This window comes from Schistocerca gregaria, chromosome 1, assembly GCF_023897955.1.
Source record: "Schistocerca gregaria isolate iqSchGreg1 chromosome 1, iqSchGreg1.2, whole genome shotgun sequence".
In the NCBI taxonomy this organism is placed as follows: domain Eukaryota; kingdom Metazoa; phylum Arthropoda; class Insecta; order Orthoptera; family Acrididae; genus Schistocerca; species Schistocerca gregaria.
In genome coordinates, this window is record NC_064920.1 from 1,093,177,364 (window position 1) to 1,093,201,376 (window position 24,013).

Below are 24,013 nucleotides of genomic sequence, written 5' to 3' on the forward strand. Positions count from 1 at the left end.
GACACCCATTCAAAAGAGTGGTGCCCGAAGGCATTCTTGCGCCTGAGTGCAGGCTACGTCTTCGACACACCTTAGACGTGACACGTCCACCACGGCGTCGAGTAGAATTGTAATGAAATTTGGTGACAATTTGACATCATAAACCTACCTTACGGCTCACTCGAACTTCTGAATAGCAATCTTTTTTAGGGGCTGTACGACTGTTTAAAAGTCTTTTTCTCAGGACCAGACAGAATACCAAGTTGAAATTTATGTCAAATACTTGGGACTTTGACCTCTTGGCACTATAATAAGCTTTAGCTTCTAAGTCAATCTGGTTAAAAGATACGGCTATTTGTGCGACATGTTTTGATGCAAACTCACTCATCAATATCTACACGGTATTCTGCCAGTGAGCTAGAATCTTGAAATTCCGCCGGAAGCAAAGGTTCACATATCACCCTAAGGAAAAAGTCCGAAAACTGTTAATTTGTATTGAACGAATTAAAAAAAAAGTTATCACACTGTCTATTCATCCATCTGTTAGACCACCTTTTTCTTATTAACGGGTAGACGTATCGAGTAGAAATTTTTGTCACATACCAAGGTCTATGGTTGATTAGCAGTATAATTAACGTTAGCTCCCAGGTCAATGAAATCTAAAGATATGGCCATTTATGTCCCATACTTTGATACTCAGAAACTCACTCATCAAGACCTAAACGGTACTTCTTATTGATCTGGAATCGAGAAAAGCAAAGTTTCATGGAACAACCAAACGAAAAAATCCGAGAACTGCTAACTTGTAATTGTAATTGTACACCTGCAATAATATCGTGTAGTGCCCCCGCTATCACGCAGAAGTGCCGCAACACGAAGTGGCATGGACTAATGTGTGGAATAGTGCTGGAGCGAACTGACACAATCAATCCTGCAGGGCTGTCCGTAAATCCGTTAGTGTACATGGGGGTGGAGATCTCTTCTGAACAGCACGTTACAAGGCATCCCACATATGCTCAATAATGTTAATGTCTGGGCAGTGTGGTGGCCAGAGGAAGTGTTTAAAGTCATAAGAATGTTCTTGGAGCCACTCTGTAGCAATAGTGGACGTGTGGGATGCCCCATTGTCCTGCTGGAATTGCCCAAATCCGTCGGAATGCACAATGGACATGAATGGATGCAGTTGATCAGACGGAATGCTTACGTTCGTGTCACATGTCGGAGTCGTATCTAGACGTGTCAGGGGTCCCATACCACTGCAAATTCACACGCCCCACACTGTTACAGAGCCTCCATCACCTTGAACAATGCCCTGTTGACTTGCAGATTCCACGGATTCATGAAGTTGTCTCCATACCTGTACACGTCCATCCGCTCGATACAATTTGAAACGAGACTCGTCTGACCAGGTAACTTGTTTCCAGTCATCAACAGTCCAATGTTGGTGTTGATGGGCCAAAGCGAGACGTAAGGCTTCGTGTCGTGCTGTCATCAACGGCACAGGAATGGGCCTTTGACTCTGAAAGCCCATATCGATGATGTTTCGTTGAATGATTTGTACGCTGACACATGTTGATGGTCCACCATTGAAATCTGCAGCGATTTGCAGAAGGGTTCCACGTCTGTCACGATGAAACTTTCTCTTCAGTCGTCGATGGTCCCGTCGTTGCAGGATCTTTTTACGGTCGCAGCTATGTAGGAGATTTGATGTTTGACCGGATTCCTGATATTTACGGTACGCTCGTGAAATGATCGTACGATTAAACTTCCACTTCATCGCTGCCTCGGAGATGCTGTGTCCCATCGTTCGTGCGCTGACTATAACACGGCGTTGAAACTCACTTAACTCTTGATAACCTGGCATTGTAGCAGCAGTAACCGATCTAACAACTGCGCCAGAAACTTGTTGTCTTGTACAGGCGTTGCCGACCTCAGGGCTGTATTCTGTCTGTGTACATATCTCTCTGTATTTGAATATGCATACCTGTATTAGTTGCTTTGGCGCTTCAGTGTATATTACACGAAAAAAAATTCTCTTTTTTCATCAGAGTGTATTTCAGTCCAGCCGCTGTTAAGCTCCATTCTACTGAGGAACGTGTAGACGTATGAAGGTGAAATTTACATCATATAGTTAGATATACGGGGTGAGTCACCTAACATTACAGCTGGATATATTTCGTAAACAGTGCACTACAACCAAACTCGTAAACACGGTCGTCATCGTAAACACGTCCCTGCAGATGTTGCTCGCCGACCGTGGCCCATGTTTGTTACAACACGCAACTGAACGTCGGAGGTTTCAAGGGTCAACTTTAGGTTACAATATATCCGAATGTAATTAACATTTTACAATGCAACAAACGACGCTGATTACGTATTTGTTTATATGTTCAGATGTGCTAACAAACCTAAAGGGGTTACATTAAAAAAAAACGTAGGTTTGTGTTAAAAAACATACTTCCATACATTTTTGTATGGTTTGTATTAAACAATTACACTAGCCCCTCTCCTCACGTTCGGTCTGTGGAATCGGTTCGTCAGTATTTGATGTGGTTTACGAAATATATCCAGCGTTAACGTTAGGTGACTCACCCTGTATAATCCTTTGGTGGTGTAAAAATCTTAAGCTTCTAAGTCATTGCAGTTAAAAGATATGGTCATTTATGTCACATACTCTGATACTCGCAAACTCAGGGGTTAAAACTTATAGGGTACTTCACCTTGATGTAGAGTCATCGAATTTGGCGAGAAGAAAGGTCTGACAGTAGAAATAAAGTAAAAGAGTCAGAAAATTGTGAATTTGTAATTATATCAAAATAAAATAATATATTTTGACATTTGTTATCGGACTTCAAACTTGAATCTCAAAGGTTCTCCAAAGTCTTGAAATCCGCCCCTCCCCCCTCCCTCGGTATCAATGTCGATAACAAGCTAAAAATTTCGAGTTCCTCGATTCCTGAAACAGGTGAACTCTCTATGAATATAATTAAGTTTGTACAGAACCCTGAGTGCATGAGTCCAGGTCGCACCTCGCCAACTTTTTTCCATATATCAATGTCTTGCTGTTTGAAATGTCGCGAAGCCAGAAGATGATGTTGCAAGGCGCCACGCTTTTTCTCCATTACACAGAGAGGTTGTATGCACCTTTGAGCCAAATTTCAACCATACGTGTCACAGTGGGAGACAGTTACTGGGTTTCTAAAAACTGATACTTTTTTTGGCGCAGGGTGTATATCATGTTATAATTTCAGCATTCCTCAGAGTTCGATGACTTGTGCACGCTTCGACATGTCGCGCTGTGACCTGCGGAGTGACGGGCGCAGGACGCCTTTCCTTGGCCGCAGGGGCAGCCGGGCCTCCATGCTGGAGCACGACCGAGAGAGGGAGCGCGACCGCGACCGAGAGCGGGAGAGGGGGAAGGCGGGGCCCGCGGGGGGCGGCGGCCGCTTCCCCGCCCTCGACACCGCCGAGATGTACTACACGCTCGACTTCAGCGACAGCCAGAGCTCGCCGCTCATTCAGTAGAGTCTTGGGCCAAAGGCGTTCTGGTTCAGCCGGGCCCCGCGCGCTCTCGCACACAGGAAGCCAGCCTCTGCAGCAGCCGTATGTTTACGTTTGCATAGTGCTACTCGCAGCAGCGCATGTGTTCCCAAAGAATCGACACACACACACACACACATACACACAGGACGGAGAACAAAATACTAACATTATGTTACTTTTACTGGTAATCGCAAACTGCCTCCTGTAACGTCAACACGCCCTCAAATTTCACGGTACCGAAACAATATTTTCTATTTTTTTTTAGATACCAATTATCACGTGTTACTCTTTGTCATGAATAATGAGTAGCATTAACCCACTTCTACTATGCTTTACACAGTCAATATTACCCTTTGTGAGACAATACTATCGCTATCGGTTTGTCACCACTCAGCTTATGTCTCTAGAATATTAAAAAACTGTAACAGCGTACCTGCAGCATTTATAAAAAGCATAGTACTAAGGGTTCTCCTCCATCATTAAAATAATCCACTTATGCCCCTGTCAGTCCCATTTCACTCGTCAATCTACTGAGAACATAAGGTCAGAAAGAACGAAATAAAAACTGAAGTTGGTCCTTTATCCATATTGCAGGAAACTCATAACAGACAGCAAACATGTTTCAATCTCACAGAATTAGAGTAATGTGATCATCTTGACATCACTATAAAAATGAGCTAATTTTGGAAGATAGGACTGTGTACAAGAGTAACTCAGTAGGTAACGCTCTCCTTTTTTAATTTTTTTTGCATGATAGGAAATGCTATATACATGCAATAAGAGATACAAAAATTGAGATTTATTTAGTCACATTTCAGTGTAATGATGTTTCTCAACCATTTCTTTCTACCTTGAAAGAAGTGCATGTATATCACTGTAATTAAAATCACGGTCCTCCATCAAAAACGTGAACCTAAAACTTGCTTGTAGTCATAATTTTCGACAGAAACTCTTTCCCCTCCATATTGAAGCAATATAAAAGATCGGATGTAGATGTTTTCTCTGCGTCTTCAACCTGGTTTGTCAACATCATCAGTACCCAGCTTGCACAAACCTTTCAGGAGCTCTGTTTTTTCATAATGCCACTCACACTCTCTTTATCAATGGATATCTGGTGATAAGATTCATCTGTTATGGTCCAGCTGCCATCACAGACACACTTGATGTAGTTGATGCACTTCGTGTTGTATGACATCATTCCAGTCACTGACCAGCCACTAAGCATCAGATAACTGTGTTTGAGCTTCAGGTCCTCTACAGCAGGGAACCGACCATCTAAGAGTGCAAACACCCACCACATCATCTCTGTACATCTTCTTCAGTGTTTCATGAATGTGAGTGGACATCTCAGTTCCTGCAGTAAGGAATTTAGTCACAGACTGCACTCTTACACATACCTTAGCATCTGGTACTTTCTAAACTTATACATTGATGCCACCTTTTGCTGTAGGAATGTGTTACTGCAGTGGGCTGTAGAAGGTGATTTGGGAAAGTGAACTAAATTCATGATTACTACATTGTCTACTTCGTGAAGAAGGGAAAAAGAGCGTCATTCCTACCTGACTGGCACTCATAAAATAAATTGCCGATCCTCTCATGTGACATATGGTGGATAAATGTGGAGAATACATCAGATACTAGGAACACAAAGAGGCTTTTAGGCTAAGGAATTCTGACAAGTCATAGGTAGCTAACCATGTAAAACAAATTAGGTCAACCCTTAAAGGAGAACATGATTTAGAAGTCTTACACTTGGGAAAGAATGTAAGATTCTCTGGAAGAGTTAGAAATAGATATTCAAGAAAACAGTTTCGACAATCAAATTCACATGAAGCACATAATGAGGGTTTTAAAAGTTTCTGGATGTATTTCAATGCAAATGCATAGAAAACTAATGAGTACTTACTTGATGCAACAGTTAGAATTTGTGTGAACCTGGACATCAGTATACAATCAGTATCTTTGAAAATATCGAACAATATGTACCAAGGAAATGATGTCATGGTTCAGAAAGCAATTGCAAATGCATGGTAGTACCTTCAGAAAGCAACAGTTAATGACTGTATTAGAAATATCAAGAGGATACCATTGGTGCTCACTGCTAATAAAGATGGCCAGGTGCACCGATACTGTGTGTTACAAGGACAGAAGTGGACAATTTTAATTATGACGAGCACCTATGCCTTATGGTTATTTCATTTCATAGTCAAAGTATTAAATTTTATTTTATGGATACAAGAAATGTGTTTTATGAGTTTCCAGCGTTTCTAGTATTGTAGAACTGAGAATTATCAACCTGACGATATATTTATTGTGTCTCACAACATGTTGCTCCCTGTGTAAGACACAGTTAAGGTATCTGAATGCTACTCATCGTCCCTGGAATTGAAACAAGTTTAGAAAATGATATTATGTATTGTGCCAAACTTTTCACTGTACGTTTAGTATGGGAAATTTTTTAGTAGCTGAGATATTCAAGCAACAAAATGCTTTACAAGAAACATCAGCGATCAAAAAGTCACATGATATATTATTCACATAAAAGTCTGAACCAAAATGTCACGTAAATGTTTTCGTATTCAACTACACTCTGTAATTTATCTTATGAATCTTTTTGTGAAAAAGTATATTCTGCCATAAAGAGAAAAGAACAACAGATGTAAAAAGTGAAGAACCAAATACATTTGTGTAGTTTTGTCAACCCATTACACAAAGTGCCTACTGTTCATTTCAATGAAATCCTTCTGACAATGCGATCCCTTCATGATATAACAAAAACTGCAGGAGTTTCTGCTACATGAGACTCATCCTGATGACTGGTGCCTGCAATTGTAGACGAAATGTTGGCAGTTTCTTTTTTGTATCATGACACCAACTGACATGCCGGAAAATTTTATTTAAATAGACTCCACAGTGGAAGCCTACACTCATACAACTCTTATTAAAGTAGTTTCCATTTAACTGAGTGTTTGAAACTGTAATGTTAATGAATGAAATCAACACTGTCTGATGTATAATTTGCTCACTAGATAGCACCAATCATATCTATGCAAGTACCATTTTTTCATAATATATAGATAATGAATGCCAAATAAAAGCTTCATTCTTTGCCACAAGTTGTGAAAAATCGAGAAGTGACTTCAAAAAATCGAATGGAAGCCAGTTATATCATCTTGAAAATGGCAGTTTAGAATATATGAAATACATTTGGACCTAAAACGTGTAAGTTCTGCTAAAACTGAGATCAAGAGAGCATTGTCATCTTCATTTCAATGTAGACTTCCGATATTCACACTGTGTCATTGCACTTGCCCTTCATATATAAAATATTTGTGGAACTTTTTTCCGAACTGCTTCACTGCAATTATTTCAGAGTGTTGTATTAATATTTCATCTTTTTGCACTGGTTGTGAATACTGACTAAAAGAATTTATCATAGCATATAAAAGAGTTAGAATCATGTTAATATCTCGGCATGGGACATAGATACAGATGAAGAAGATTAAGACGAAATGTTGGATGGAAATGCGATTTTGATTCTGTAGCAACTATGAAAACTTGAGACTGTTAACGTTACATGAGGCACAATTTCTATGCCTTGACAAATGTCAAAGTATGTAAAAACGAATACAAGACAAACATTCATACCTTGGTGAATTTTTCTAAAAATTCCCTAGCAAAAAGCAGTTGCTTGTAGAGACTGCATTGTGGCAACATCATTTGCCTTTTCCACAGTCATGTTTCTGTAAAGTGCAGAAGGGAGAGGTATCCTTGAGAATAAAACTTTATTTTGTAGCACCCGGTATAACTTCACAGCAAGAAAAGTTTTTTGATATCTGTATAGAAGAGCAATTAATGCGTTGCAATTACAGCTTCAATTAGAACACTATTTCCTGTCGAATATTGACATCTAGAATACAGTCTGTTAATGCGATACCTCTCGGATGGAAACTGCAGCAGTGTTTTGAGACATGAAAGTAGAAAATAATGGGCTTCTTGCAGGCAGGGAATTATCGGAAAGAAAAATACGAAACATGTTAGTGTCAATTTAATCTGACGGGTTTCTCAATATTCAGTTATAATGTTGGCAATCACGATAGATGTTTAGTGTGAGTAAATATTTGCTATGTGTTTATTCTGATTAACTAAATTCATTAGATAACATCAATATTCTTCGTTATCTACAAACAGATATCCGACACACAGACATTACTGCGATATAGTAGCCTTTATGAATTGTAAATAAATTTTACATGCTTTCTTAATGTGCCACATCAGAGACTCACAAATATAGGAACATCAAATGCAACAGTTCACCTTACTTACTTATTTTGCTGTCAGAACATTAGAAGGTGGAACATACAGTTCAAATCAAACAAAATTCTTTAGACATATAATTCTGCAAGCATATTTTGCAAGGCTAATTAGAGTAAATGAGAACTGGCACTTTGTATTTGCACATAGCTCAGAAACTAAATTGTTTAGTTCAGTATTTGCTTTGTAACAAATATTCGTGAAATTTTACTGTACACCAAGCAAAATATGCTCACATTGAGCACCAATACAATTTATTGATTTCTTGCTTGGATAAAAAAAAAAATGTTTGCAGTTTTCGTGGCCACTTGTCGACATATTGGCTGTTAGCTTCTGTCTTGGGTTCTTTGGCCAGAGTTTCATTCCAATGGCTCTAAGCACTTTGGGACTTAACATCTGTGGTCGTCAGTCCCCACCAGTGTTTGTTTGACGATTTTTCTGACGTTTAGTTAGTGGGAGTGTCTGGGGCGGTCAAAGCTTCACCCCTCCCCCTCTCATTGTTGATGTTGAACTGGATTCTAGCCCATGACCGGCAGTTATTATGTACCTATATTACCAACGTGTGAGGGTTTTTCACTGGTCATTACATTTCCTCATCTACTTTGTATGCGGTACATTCCTGACATTGCAAATGGAACATTTTTGCCCTCAACCGATCTGAGACACTCTTAGGTTGTTAACTGGTAAGTGGAAACCTCTGGTGAACAGTAGAGCACTTAAAAGAAGCAAAAAAGTGCAGATACACTCAAGATAAATTTTTTTAATTTTCTTAGTTACATATTTCTCTGTTACATGTTTGTGTGCTTTCTGTCTTTTTTCAAATTTCTAACCCAATTGTAAAGATATTTTTCTCTTTTCAAGTGTTGTCTTCTGATGGCTAAATGAAATGCTTAAAGGTCTACCCTTAACTTTGACACAAGTTCTAAACTCCGCATCATGGATTGTCTTAATCACTCCTATATTCCAGGTGTCTGCTGTATCTCCTGAAATACAGAGAATAACACTAAGGTGAAGGATCTCATCATTTGCAATAGAACTTGAATACAACATTTTCTTTAACTGCTTCAAAAAACAAAAAGTCAGTGGATTGAGGTCAAGATGCTGCTCTACCATCTAACTATTGATTTGAGAAATGCTGATATAAAAATTCTCCTTGCCTGCAATACAAACTAAATGCTAGGACAATAACTAGTAGGGAGCAAGTTTCCACTACTGATTGTTATCTTGAAACTAAAGGGATTTATTTGTTTACTGGTACCATGGGAACAACTAAGAAGAATTAGATGTAACACATCCCAGAACGAACAACATACGAAACGAAAAAATATCTGTGGAATCGAGGTGAAAATGTAACGAAGAAAAGACAGAAATATAGCAAACATGCAGCAACAGAATGTATCTGTGATTGAGAAACTAAACAAAATTTACAGCTGAACTTTTTTATTTCTTTTTAAGTCCTCTGTCAATTCATTTGACGTTTTCCAATTAATAGTTAATGTTCTGTATGTAATCTCTGACTGATAGCACCAGCAAAGAAGGCTTAACTTTGACAATGCCAGCCACTCGCGTTGGTGAAACGTCAGAAAAATGGTCAATGAACGTCGTCCAAAAAGCTTGAGACAGAGGCGAACAGGGAATACATAATTTAAAAAATTTTCAAGGATAAAAATTCATATGATGTGTTGCTTATTCGACACACCACAGCTACAGTTTGTCAAAAATTCTCGTTCTCGGAAGGTACTAGCTTGAGCAATGGATTTGGTGTATTATCATAACGAATTTTAGTTTCTTCTATTTATATTCCACTACTGATGTTTCTATTAATACAGAAGTATATTATTTCCATTTTTAACTACAATTAATGAATGTTCCATTTAAATAATTCTTCCGTCCGAGGTAGTGAACACATGTGATTTGACTATGTGCTCTCAGATGCAGTTGCTTTCTTATACTTGCCATAAGTAAGAGGTAAATTACATAGAGCATAGATGCGAATATTCGCCCAGTTCAGGAAAGCACGAGATTCACACAAATGGCGCCTTCTATTAGTCTCGATTGTAGTCCATGTTTCTTAAGGGTCAGTTTTATTTGGCATTTGGCAGTAATTAATGTAACTTTGTAGTTGTTAGATTTGTAGCATCAACCATGTAGAGAGAATTGTTGCTGAAAACGTAGTTGTAGAAACAAATCGTTTTTGAAGTGTTTTTCGAAGAAGTTCAAATGTTAAATTATTTATAGTGGAATTGATTCAGAAGACTTTATCAACACAAATTTAGTGCCAAAGAAGTTTTAATGTTAAAGTAGTTGTGCCAAATAAGAAAACATAATCAGTGATCAGCATCAAAAAAGGTGCATTCACTTCAAACAAGGGTTATGGCTGGGGGCAAAGGATCATTTCAGCATGGAGCACGAATTAATCACAATTTTTAAGGATAACTGGGAACCTGTTGTAATTTTTTAATAACCTGAAAATTTATCATGATATCCTAATAAATTCATGAAAATCATTTTGTCTTTCTCAGTATATGTAATGTGTAATTTATTACCTGTCTTACTTGTTACCATATACCATATATTCTTTGAAATTCCAGTTCATAAATACCAATATATTTTGCTGTGTCTTATGGTAAAACAATTTAGGCTACTTTGTCTGACACATCTTCATGTACATTTTTATACGTCAGACTGGAATTTGAGTGAGATGCTTGTAACTAACCCTGGTTTAACTTTCTCACCAACTACAAAGGTATGTTCACCGCTTAAAATTAAGCATATGTCTGCAGTCCATCCATTACACTTGCAATTATTTATGTAAAGATTATTTCTCTCAATGTGATGGCAATTAATGTAAGAAATAAACTAATAATAATAAATTGGTATAAATTAAGGCATTTGATTTATTTCAGGAAATGAATAACCACAATTAGAAATTAATACATCTCCCACTTACCAAAATCCTACAGCCTTTCATAGTGCTATTTATGAGGGTAATGATTCTGTATCTAATTAATTAGAAAGAGTTATGAATTATTTCCTTAATTCATTTAGTTCCCCTGTTTATTTCTTTCCAGTTAGAACCTAAGACTGTAACAAGTCACTTAATTAAATACAACATGAGAATGTACATGACTTGTGTAAATTATAATAGCTATTATCTTTGAATTATCCTGCTACTACTAATACTAATTACATTTGCAATGTGTCATTTTGAGTATGTTACATTATACATATTAGTACCTTCCATACTTTTGGGTAATGGCTACATTATTATTATGACTATCAAGTTTTTCAATAACCAGCTTTTATAAGCAATGCTACAAAAACACTTGAGACCACACATTTTATATTTGACTCACATGACACAGGGTAGAAAATCATTATTACTACAATTGGCACTACTATGATCCTAACTATTACTGAGACAAATGTTCAGTGAGTATCATTCAAACTGTATGAAGACTCTTGTAATATATTTTACTGGATGTTTAAGTGAACCCAGCACATAAGAGCATATCAAGATTTCAGATATAAATTTTACTATAGATACTACAATTTAAACAGACTATAGAATACAATATTTAACAGTTTAAAAATAAGAGTTTAATCTCTTACTTAGCAATGGACTACACAAACTTTGGGTTGTTAACACTTCTTAAGTTTTGTAAGATTCATAAACATGCAGCGACTGAAGGATTTTAGAAAACTACATGGGGTTGATAATGGGCCACTTCAGATAATTATAGAAAAACCATGTCACAGAAGTTCCACTAAGCTCACCACCATCATAATGGATATTTTTTACAGTAATTGTACATATTTCCCAGCAAGTTTTGCATATCAGTCGGTAGCAGTTCATTCTGGTAAATGTGTAAATTCACAACAGTTTCCTAATGAGCGTTGGACACAAGCTGAACTTAAGATGCGTAGAAACACAAAGAAGTTCATTTTGGGTTCTGCTCTCTCAGTTGAACAACCTAAGCATGGTCCATGGAGCTACTCAAAGTTTCTACCTGCCACTATGTCTTGCTACACGTTATAGACTATTCTAAAGAGTGGGTAGAGACCACAACCAAGATGTAAACTTGAATGCACCGGTGAAGTATGCCAACATCAATTAACAGTTGATTAGTGCCTGAAAATAAGAGTTATACATGTATGGATTCCAATATGTACTGCTATCTTGTCATGCAATATTTTACTTAATTACTTATGTATGTTGGTTTATGTAGTCAACAGGATCACCATATAACATAAGTGGTAATGTATATCTGATGGTTAAAAAAGTTCGTAGGACATAAGAGTAAAAGTCATTTAAACTGACGTACTCTGGGAGGTTGCACAGGACAGCAAAGCCAATTTTTTTTCTAATGTCACATTTCCCTGTGAGGATTTTTCAAATGGAAAGATGAAGTTTTGTCTGGATGAAAGTTAATTAAACCAACAAACTGTGGAACACGGCATGGGACAGTGAAAACACTTTTTTAATATGTTTTCCTGTAAAGACAAAAAGTATCACAAATAAATTCTAATTCCTTATTACTAAGAGGGCAACAACATTAACACAGCGCAACTACACCAGTTACAGCACAGATTGAAAAATTCTTCCATTGACTTGTAAAAGGAGGTTAGACAGTTAAATTTTAATTCTTTATTGACAATTGACAACAACATTAACACAACACGGTTACTAAAATTACGCTACAGATTCAAAATTGCCGCCATTGACTTATAAGCAAAGGTTCCAACGGAGGGTCATGTTCTTTCTAACACGGTAAAAGACTGCAGGACTGTCCTTCATTCCTACAGCTGCTGCTGCTACTATCCAGGCTACAAGATCCTCTTCATATTCAATAGAGGTTTTGTCAACATGGCTGCACATCTTTCCTCTTCGGTATGAAATCAACAAGGGAACTTGAAGAACAGAAAGCTGATTCATTGACAGGAAGCAAGACATCTTTCCGTTATAAGAAGAATAACTGTCACTCACTGAACACAGTTCTATGGAGGTGCGAGCTGAAGCACACAATCTGTCACCATAGGTTATTCTGCCAGGTCGGAGTCAGTTGCCTTCACAATCGGTGCTGCTGTGGCGTTGTCCTGGTCTGACAGCATTGCGTCGTATCCCTGACGTTTACTCGGAATCAGACTTGGTATCTGGCTTTGAGAACTGCAGGCGGCGGTCATATAAAGGCCACCCGGAGTACGGATATCAGGAAGTTGTCGACCACACATGCCTCGCTGATGCAAAATAGTGCTGGCTGTATACAATGATGGCGGCGTCCTCCTCATTGCACAGGATGGCGCTGTGCAGATTGGTCTGCTGGCGTCTGCCAGAACGGCAACCCGCAGGACAATCCTGTGTGGCGGGTGTGCCGGGTGTCAGGCACCAGCCGTACACGGCTTTCCTTTTCTCTTCGGAGAGAGATGTCGAAGTCATCTCCATGCGCAGACGGTGGCAGTGGCGGAGGAGACAGCAAAAGAGATGACAGGTGAGGGTAAAATTATGCTATGGGGCATTCATCTGGGCTGCCATGGGGGGTGATGGAGGACACTACGACAGCTGCGGACCACATGAAAGCCTTCCGTACTTAATGTCGTAATCGATGGCGATAGAATTTCCTAACAGGACAAATGTCTATGGCGTAAGGGTGTAATCTTGCTACAGTGATTCGAGAAACATGATAGTGAGCTCACGTTAATGTCTTGGACACTGAATTCGCCTTATATGAACTCGATGGGACTCATCTGACTTGCTATTGGCGCCAGATGCGCGCCAACAAACCACTGGCTAGTAACTTACGGGAATTAATTGACCGGTATGTAGATACGCGGTGATACGTACTTCTGGAAACTGATCAAGAATTTTTTGTATCCATGGCCATGCAGAATTGCTACTGAAATGATTTCTAAAGACGGTTCAGCAATGTAAGGAGGAAATCACTATTAAGGCAGAGTTCCTACGAAGTGATATGCAATGAGTGAAACATAAATTTATCGAATTTAGGATGAATGTAGTAGATACATGTAAGACATAAACAATCATCACGGTATAACATAGTTTCTTTTACAACACTAGTAACAAACTAGGCCGTTTGCATTTCCAAGATGGGAACTATTAAAAAGGCACTCACTGTCCTGTTGTGTTATTGCAGTGTTAATGCTTTGTCCAACATCTGCTCTTGGTAATTACCTGAAAGACATTCTTCGACATTGAGTTTCTTAGGGTGTTTAGTTATTGCAGTGTCATTCCTCTTATGAGATGATTCCATCTTTGAAAGGTTTGCCAAATTTTCAGGTATTTGCACATCAAATTCTTCAGTGGTGTCGAAGCGTTTTCCGGCCTCGAGCTGATTTAGGTGGAGCTCAGAGAGTTCCAAATATAGCGTGATGATCGATCTTCCAACTACTCATATATCAAATTCTTTAGTTTTCCCTGTTCCTAAGAACTTTTCTATGCAACTAACTTAGCTTGATGTAAAATGATACTGTCAATCTGAAAACGAGTATTATAACCACATACGTTAAACTAAGTTGCCCCATTTGCATAGTGTTTACTATTTATTGTTTTACCTTTCACAATAAAAAATTATTTGGGGTTTCCGTTGGCTTGTTGTCCTCATTTGTAGTTTGAAATCTGTGACGAAATTAAGATTAAGAAATTTCATTTTATGCCTAAAGTACTAGGCTGCGAAGTTAGATATTTCCCAGTCGTTTGTCACTAAAATTTAAATATCAGCAGCGACTTTGTGTGAAACCTTAAACGTAAATAATTAGAATTGGAATTGTGTATGTCAACGGCCACAAGAGTGTACTAGTGATCTGGCAGGGTATACAAGGGATGTGATTATAGTGATGATGTTTGGTTTGTGGGGCGCCCAATTACGCGGTCATCAGCGCCTGTACAAAGTTCCAATTTCTCTCACAGTCCAATTTTTTTACACAGTCCAATCTAGGCACTATCATAAATTATGATGTTTATAATGATAAAATGATGAGGACAACACAAACAAACAGTCTCCGGGCAGAGAAGATACAAGGGACTTGAACAGCGTCACATGTTGAATAGTCACTATAGCAGGTCACAGAGATGCCAAAACACTCGTGTAAGACAGCGATGTCAATACTTGATAAAATTTGAAAGGGGCTTCATATGGGTCTCCATTTCGCTGCGTGGTCGAATCGTGGCGCATTCTGATTTCTGAGGCATCTGGATGTCACATCTGAATGGCCCACTGTTGGACTGCATCGAAATCTCAGGGCAGACATACTCATCAAGATGAAGCCGACCATGTCTGATCACCACAAGGGAAGATCGCTGTATTTTACAACAAGCACATCGTCGCCCCCTCAGATCTGCATGTGCCATCCGAGAAGAAGTGATGGAAAATTCTACGTCATCCAGCACCATTGGTTGGAGACCAGCAGCACCCGAAACAAGGAATTACAGTCCCATGCTTAGTTTGCCGTTAATACAGCAACACAAACTGCTGGGTTTGGAGTAGTGCTATGTGCAGGTAATACGGACTGCTGGTACATTGTTCCCATTATGTTTAGAAATGAATCGCGGTTTTGCACGGCCTCCCTACAACATTGTGTATCATCCCACACCATTGGTCGGAGACTAGTAGCAACCAGAATAAGAATGTACCGAATGGAGTAGAACGGCAAATCAAACACCTTTCATCCAAGTAAATTCCCAAATTGTTATTTTATTGGGCTACCAGTTTTGTCGATATATCACGCCGTCTTCAGGACTCTTTTCCGAAGTAAAGGAAGATTCCCATCTCTGGTCCAGTCGAAATAGGGGGCGGCATTCAGTACCTGGTATCCGTAGGTTTCTAGACAGTGATCACTTCAAAAAATCACCAGGAGGCCGGAGGTGTCTGAAGCGGTCACTGTCTCAAGTAGAAACCTGTGAGTACCAGTCACTGAATGCTAGCCTCTATTCTGATTGTACCAAAGGTGGGAAATTTCCAACACGTCAAAGTGGCGGCCTGTGGAGGGCGTAGCATACCGCCGAAACGTAACACTTTGAAAATTTAGCTACCTGAAAAGTGTTTGATTTAACATTCTGTACTGAACAGTCGCAACCATCTTTGGAAAGATGGACATGCAAAGAAATTACTGTCCCATTCTTAGTTCGCCGTTAATTCCACAACACAAACGACTGCGTTTGGAGTGATGTCATGTGTTGAATGTATGGACTGCTGATTCATTGATCCCATTGTTTTTAGGAATGAATCGCAGTTCTAGAGTAACATGGAATAGATCTAGGAGTACGGCGACAATCTGGGGAAACTTCCATTCCTCCAATGTTTCGAGGAGGCACAGAGGTATTTCTCCTGGTGTTACGGTGTGGAGAGTGACTGAAAATGACTTCAGGTGACGGCTGGTTCTGAATGAGGAATTCTGATCGCAGAACGGTGTACCACGGATATCCTACATCCCCATGTGTTACTAATGCTCACCAGTGTCATGGGGTCATTTTTCAAAGGACAGTGCTCTTTCGCACACGACACACGTCTCTGTGATCTGACTGTCTGCTGCTAAGGTGGTCCTGTGGCCAGCAAGATCACAAGATTTGTCTCCGACCAAGCATGTACGGGGTCAGCTCGGGAATCAATTCTGTCCCGGAGCCAGCATCCAGGATATCAAGGACAAGTTGCCACAGTTGTGGACCAGCCATTCTCTGGAAAGGACACAGTGGATTTTTGACGTTTCCCTACTGAATTAGTTCATATATCCTGGCCAGACAGGGTGGATTCATATTAATAAGCGGCTTCACACTGACAAGTTCTTTGTAAATGTGATTCCAGTTTGCAACCACTCAAATAACATCACATGTCTTCTCAACTCATTAAGTCTCATTTCGTGTCCCTCACCCTTTCTGGATGCTCCACATTTTGTGTCAGGATGTATATTTACTTGTATTCACTTCACTTTTACTATATAGGTAAGTATTAAAACGAAGTGAAACATGGTCGATAAACAATTCTGACCACAAATTAAAGGTGTTACAGAAAAAATGCTGAAGATCAGAATGGCAGATCGAATAACTAATCAACACGTACCAAATCGAAGTAGGGAGAAAAGACATTTGTGACACAATTAGATTAAAAGGGCGGATCGTTTGACAAGACACATCCTAATGAGTCAAAGAAGATCAGTAGCAACGTACGCAACCACAGGTATTAGATGCTATTAGCCTCTGCTGATTTCACACATAATATGGTACGGCCACCTTTAAGTAAACAATATCCTACAGTGGGAAATATCAAAATATCTTGCTGACTACAGTTTAAGATAACTAGGTTTTTTTTGTGAGTCAACAGTCTCCTGACTGGTTTGTTGCGGACAGCCACTAATTCATCTCCTGCGCCAACCTCACCATCTCAAGTGTAGCACTTGTACCCTACGTCCTCTGTTATACACTGGATGTGTCTCTATCTCTACGTTTTTTACTCTCTACAGCTACCTCTAGTACCTAGAAGTTATTCTGTGATGTCTCAACAGATGTTCTACCATTCTCTCCCTCCATCTTCTCTTTCTACGTGTTCCTTTCTTCATCGGTTCTCAATTTTTTACTTTCTTATGTAGCATCATTTATGAAGTGCCTCAGTTTTCTTGTGTTCCAGTTTTGCCAGAGTCCATGTTTCACTAATATACAAAGCTGTGCTCCAAATGTTAGTTCTCAGAAATTTCTTCCTCAAATTAAGCCTTATATTTGATCTTAGAAGACTTCTCTTCAATAGGAATGCCCTTTTCGGCAGTGCCAGTCTGCTTTTTATGTCCTCCTTGCTCCGTACATAATGTTGGGGTCTTTCGCTATCTAAGTAGCGGAATTCCTTAATTTCACATACTCCGTGATCAAGAATCGTTTCTCGCTGTTCTCATTTCTGCTACTGGTCATTACTTTCATCTTTCTTAGATTTACTCTCATTCCATATTCTGTACTCATTAGACTGTTCATTACATTCAGCAGACCCTGTAGTTCTCCTTGGCTATCACTGAAAATAGCAATTATCATTGTTATCCTTTCACCTTGAATTTTTATTGCGTTCGTGTAGTTTTATTTCCGTTATTATTTATTTGATTGATAGATTGAAGAGTAGGTGCGAAGAGCTACTTCCCTGTCTTACACCCTTTTTAATCCGAGCACTTCATTCTTGGTATTCCATTCTTATTGTTGGCTCTTGGTTCTTGCACGTATTATAGCGTATATCAGTGTCTTTCACCGTACGTTACACCTATTTTTCTCAGAATTCAGAACGTCTTGCACCACTTTACGTTGTTGAACGTGTTTTTCAGATCGACAAATTCTGTGAAGATGTCTTGATTTTTCTTTAGTCAGAAACATCAGAATTTTGTCGCTGGTGTCTCTACCTTTGATAAAGCCAAACTGATGGTCATCTAACACATCTTTAATTTTCTTTCTCATTCTTTTGTATATTATCCTTGTCAACAACTTGGATGAATAAGCTGTTAAGCTGATTGTTTCATAATTTTCGCACTTGTAGGCTCTAGCTACCTTCAGAATTGTGTGGATGACGTTTTTTTCCGAAAGTCAGACGACATATCGGCAGGCTCATACATTATACACATGAACTTGAATAGTCGTTTCGTTGCCACGTCCTCCAATGGTTTTACAAATTCTGATCGAATTTTATCTATCCATATTGCCTTATTCGATAGTACCTCTTCCAAGTACCTTTTAAATTCTGATTCTAATGTTGGGTCTGCTAGCTCTTCTATTGTTATACTTCCTTCTTCATCGATCAACTGAAGTACTTCTGTTACCCATGGTTTTTTCGCAGTTTCCTTCATCGTAGCTATATTTTTAATCTCAACTTTTTTGATTGCCCTTTTTAGAAATGTCTAATTCTCTACAAATGAACTCCCTACTGAGCTATTACTTATCGTATTATCTATATGCTCATCGGACGTCAAGCGTATCTCTTCAGTCCTTTGTATTTCTGTATCCCATTTCTTTGCTCACTGATTCTTCCTCACTGCCCTCGTGTACTTCAGCGCTCTCTTCATCACTACTAAATTGGGATTTAACCCTATATCTGGTACAGAAGGCACGTTACCCTTCAGTATATTTGGTTTCGAATTTAACCGAAATCTTCCCAAATCTGCCGGCCTTTTCCCTGTGTACCACCTCCTCTTAAGACTATTCGCTATAACTAGCTGAAATTTATTGCAGAACTCAGTTAGTGTTTCTCTACTCTTATTCCTAGTACCAAGCCCATACTCTCCCCTAATCCATTCTTCTACTCGCTTCCTGTTCAATATCCTCATATACTTCGTTTCTCTCTTCATCTTTTGCTTGCGCCGTCGGAATGTGTACCTGAACTATCGTTCTCGGTGTTGCTTTGGTGTCACTTCTGATGAGAACAACCCTTTCACTGATCTGTTCACAGTAACCCACTCTCCGGCCTGTCTTTCTGTGCATAACGAATCGAGTTATACATTTTTCTACTGCTGTTCATATTAGCCCTATACCTATCTGGCCATACAACATCGTCTCGTTTCCATTCACTTCACTGACCCGGCTTCTACTGACTCTGTTTCTACTGAGCAAACTATACTAATAACTGAAGTTGCAAAAATGCCCTGACGATGGTTTGCACGATTCACAGACAGGTGTCTAGCATGTCTCTCCCATCTTTTGATATCGTGTCAGGAATACATCTGACGACAGAAACATGCACTATACCCACGATTAGTGGAGACCCAGCTGGTGTGCAGTCTGTAATGAAAGCAAGGTAAATGCAGAAAGGAAACAAATTAATTATGAACACTTTATGGCTGTGGTAGGGATCAAACTAAGGATACATGCTGCGGGGTGGCGCCTGTCGAACGACAGTGTATAAGGTAAGAAAAGTTTTACATTAGTCTTTGTCACGGTATCATTACACCAAAGGTGTAAACGTAGAGCTGACAGTTCCTGTAGTAGTTGTAACCTGAAAAAGTATCACAATGCCTATCCATTGTTTCTTGACAACGGTCTGAGCATGTAAACCGCCACCGTTCAGAGTAAACGTTACAAGGTACATACAGTTGTTTTTGCCAGTACCCTGATTCGCTGGTGATATTGCTATCCTCGGTGGAAGTGAAGAAGAATAACGGGATCTGCTGAATAACAGTCTAATGAATACAGAATATGGACTAAGAGTAGATCGAACGAAGACTAAACTAATGAGAAGTAGCAGAAATGAGGACAGCAAGAAACGTAATATAGCGGTTCGTGATCATGAAGTAGTTGAAGTTAAGAAATTCTGCTACTTAGGCAGCAAAATATCCCATGACGGACGCAATAAGAACGACATCGAAAGCAGACTATCAATGGCAAAAAGGGCGTTGCTGGCCAAGAGACGTTTGGTAGTATCAAACATTCCCTTAATTTAAGGAAGAAATTTCAGAGAATGTACGTTTGGAGCGCAGCATTGTTTGGTAGTAAGACATAGACGGGGGGAAAACGAGAACATAAGAGAATCGAAGCACTTGAGATGTGATGCGAGAGTAGAATGTTGAAAATGAGGTGGATTGATGTGGTAATAAATGGGGAGGCTCTTCGCAGGGTCAAAAAGGAGAGGAATATGTGGGAAACACTAACAAGAAGAAGGGAGAAGACGCTGTGGCATCTGTTAAGACATCACGGAATTATTACAATAGTACTAGAGGGAGGTGCACAGAGCAAATAGTTGAGGACTAGGTTGAAAGTGTTACTCTGAGATGAAGAGGTGGAACAGGAGAGAAATTCAATCCATGTCTAATAAAAAACTGATTTCTTGGAGCTAACCTTTTCGTAGATGCGTGCATTACTAATTTATGCCAGAAGGTAAAGCACTGTTTACAAAAACGTTGTTAAAACATAACCTGCTAGATATCAAATGGCATAAGTTTAGTAGCATTGAAGGCTAATACATCTACATCTACATTTATACTCCGCAAGCCACCCAACGCTGTGTGGCGGAGGGCACTTTACGTGCCACAGTCATTACCTCCCTTTTCTGTTCCAGTCGCGTATGGTTCGCGGGAAGAACGACTGCCGGAAAGCGTCCGTGCGCGCTCGAATATCTCTAATTTTACAATCGTGACCTCCGTGGGAGGTATAAGTATGGGGGAGCAATATATTCGATACCTCATACAGAAACGCACCCCTCGAAACCTGGCGAGCAAGCTACACCGCGATGCAGAGCGCCTCTCTTACAGATTCTGCCACTTGAGTTTGCTAAACATCTCCGTAAACCTATCACGCTTACCAAATGACCCTGTGACAAAACGCACCGCTCTTCTTTCGCTCTTCTCTGGATCTTCTCTTTCTCCTCCGTCAACCCGATCTGGTACGGATCCCACAGTGATGAGCAATACTCAAGTATAGGTCGAACGAGTGTTTTGTAAGCCACCTCCTTTGTTGATGGACTACATTTTCTAAGGACTCTCCCAATGAATCTCAACCTGGCAACCACTTCACCAACAATTAATTTTATATGATCATTCCACTTCAAATCGTTCCGCACGCATACTCCCAGATATTTACAGAAGTAACTGCTACCAGAATATGTTCCGCTATCATATAATCATACAATAAAGGATCCTTCTTTCTGTGTATTACATTTGTCTATGTTAAGGGTCAGTTGCCATTCCCTGCACCAAGTGCCTATCCGCTGAGGATCTTCCTGCATTTCGCTACAATTTTCGAATGCTGCGACTTCTCTGTATACTACAGCATCATCCTCGAAAAGCCGCATGGAACTTCCGACACTGTCTATTAGGTCATTTATATGTATTGTGAAAAGCAATGGTCCCATAACACACCCCTGTGGCATGCCAGAGGTTACTTTAACGTCTGTATACGTCTCTCCATTGAATACAATACGATGTGTTCTGTTTGCTAAAAACTCTTCAACGCAGCCACACAGCTGGTCTGATATTCCATAGGCTCTTACTTTGTTTATCAGGCGACAGTGCGGAACGGTGTCGAACGCCTTCCGGAAGTCAAGGAAAATAGCATCTACCTAGGAGCTTGTATCTAATATTTTCTGGGTCTCATGAACAAATAAAGCGAGTTGGGTCTCACATGATCGCTGTTTCCGGAATCCATGTTAATTCCTACAGAGAAGATTCTGGGTTTCCAGAAACGACATGATGCGCGAGCAAAAAACATGTTCTAAAATTCTACAACAGATCGACGTCAGAGATATAGGTCCATAGTTTTGCGCATCTGCTCGACGACCCTTATTGAAGACTGGGACTACCTGTGCTCTTTTCCAATCATTTGGAACCTTTCGTTCCTATGGAGACTTGCGGTACACGGCTGTTAGAAGGGAGGCAAGTTCTTTCGCGCACTCTGTGTAGAATCGAACTGGTATCCCGCCAGGTCCAGTGGACTTTTCTCTGTTGAGTGATTCCAGTTGTTTTTCCAATCATTGGACGCTTATTTCGATGTCAGCCATTTTTTCGCTTGTGCGAGGATTTAGAGAAGGAACTGCAGTGCGGTCTTCCTCTGTGAAACAGCTTTGGAAAAAGGTGTTTAGTGTTTCAGCTTTACGCGTATCATCCTCTCTTTGAATGCCATAATTATCTCCGAGTGTTTGGATATGGTGTTTCGAGCCACTTACTGATTTAACGTAAGACCAGAACTTCCTAGGATTTACTGTCAAGTCGGTACATAGAATTTTACTTTCGAATTCACTGAACGCTTCACGCATAGCCCTCCATACGCTAACTTCGACATCATTTAGCTTCTGTTTGTCTGAGAGGTTTTGGCTGCGTTTAAACTTGCAGTGAAGCTCTCTTTGCTTTCGCAGTAGTTTCCTAACTTTGTTGTAGAACCACGGTGGGTTTTTCCCGTCCCTCACAGTTTTACTCGGCACGTACCTGTCTAAAACGCATTTTACAATTGCCTTAAACTTTTTCCATAAACACTCAACATTGTCAGTATCGGAACAGAAATTTTGGTTTTGACCTGTTAGGTAGACTGAAATCTGCCTTCTATTACTCTTGCTAAACAGATAAACCTTCCTCCTTTTTTTTAATATTCCTATTAACTTCCATATTCAGGGATGCTGCAACGGCCTTATGATCACTGATTCCCTGTTCTGCACTTACAGAGTCGAAAAGTTCGGGTCTGTTTGTCATTAGTAGGTTCAAGATGTTATCTCCACGAGTTGGTTCTCTGTTTAATTGCTCGCGGTAATTTTCGGGTAGTACACTCAGTATAATGTCACTCTATGCTCTGTCCGTACGACCCGTCCTAAACATCTGAGTCTCCCAGTCTATATCTGGTAAATTGAAATCTCCACCTAAGACTATAATATGCTGAGAACATTTATGTGAAATGTATTCCAAATTTTCCGCAGCTGTTCTGCCACTAATGCTGCTGAGTCGGGAGGAGCCAATTATTAACCTAGCTCGGTTGTTGAATGTAACCTCCACCCATAATAATTCATAGGATGTATCCACTTCTACTTCACTTCAGGATAAAATACTACTAATAGCAACAAACACGCCACCACCGGTTGCATGCAGTCTATCCTTTGTAAACATCGTCTGTGCCTTTGTAAAAATTTCGGCAGAATTTATCTCTGGCTTCAGCCAGCTTTCCGTACCTATAACGATTTCAGCTTCGGTGATTTCTATCAGCGATTGAAGTTCCGGTACTTTACCAATGCAGCTTCGACAGTTTACAATTAAAATACCGATTGCTGCTTGGTCCCCGCATGTCCTGACTTTGCCCCGCACCCTTTGAAGCTGTTGCCCTTTCTGTACTTACCCGAGGCCATCTAACCTAGAAAACCACCCAGTCAAGGCCACACAAACCCTGCTACTCGTGTAGCAGCCTGCTTCGTATAGTGGACTCTTGACCTATCCAACGGAACCCGAAACCCCACAACTCTATGGCGCAAGTCGAGGAATCTGCAGCCCACACGGTCTCAGAACTGTCTCAGCCTCTGATTCAGACGCTCCTTTCGGTTCTGTACCAAAGGTCCGCAGTCAGTCCTGTCGACGATGCTGCAGATGCTGAGCTCTGCTTTCATCCCACTAGCGAGATTGGAAATCTTCACCAAATCAGATAGCTGCCGTAAGCCAGAGAGGATTTCCTCCGATTCATAGCGACACACATCATTGGTACCGACATGAGCGACCACCTGCAGATGGGTGCACGCTG

General features: G+C 39.9%; 1 protein-coding gene across 2 annotated transcripts in view; it reads left to right on the top strand.

The window, feature by feature from the left end:
- Positions 1-10,723, top strand: part of LOC126282112 (atrophin-1-like) — an 829,584-nt gene extending 818,861 nt beyond the window's left edge. The window contains exon 15 of one of the 2 annotated variants that reach the window (XM_049981578.1): positions 3,303-10,723. In XM_049981578.1, coding sequence (XP_049837535.1) covers positions 3,303-3,504 — 202 coding nt within the window. In that variant the 3' untranslated portion in view covers positions 3,505-10,723. The remainder of the gene's footprint in view (positions 1-3,302) is intronic. The other variant, XM_049981586.1, reaches the window with a different exon arrangement.
- Positions 10,724-24,013: the final 13,290 nt, after the last annotated feature.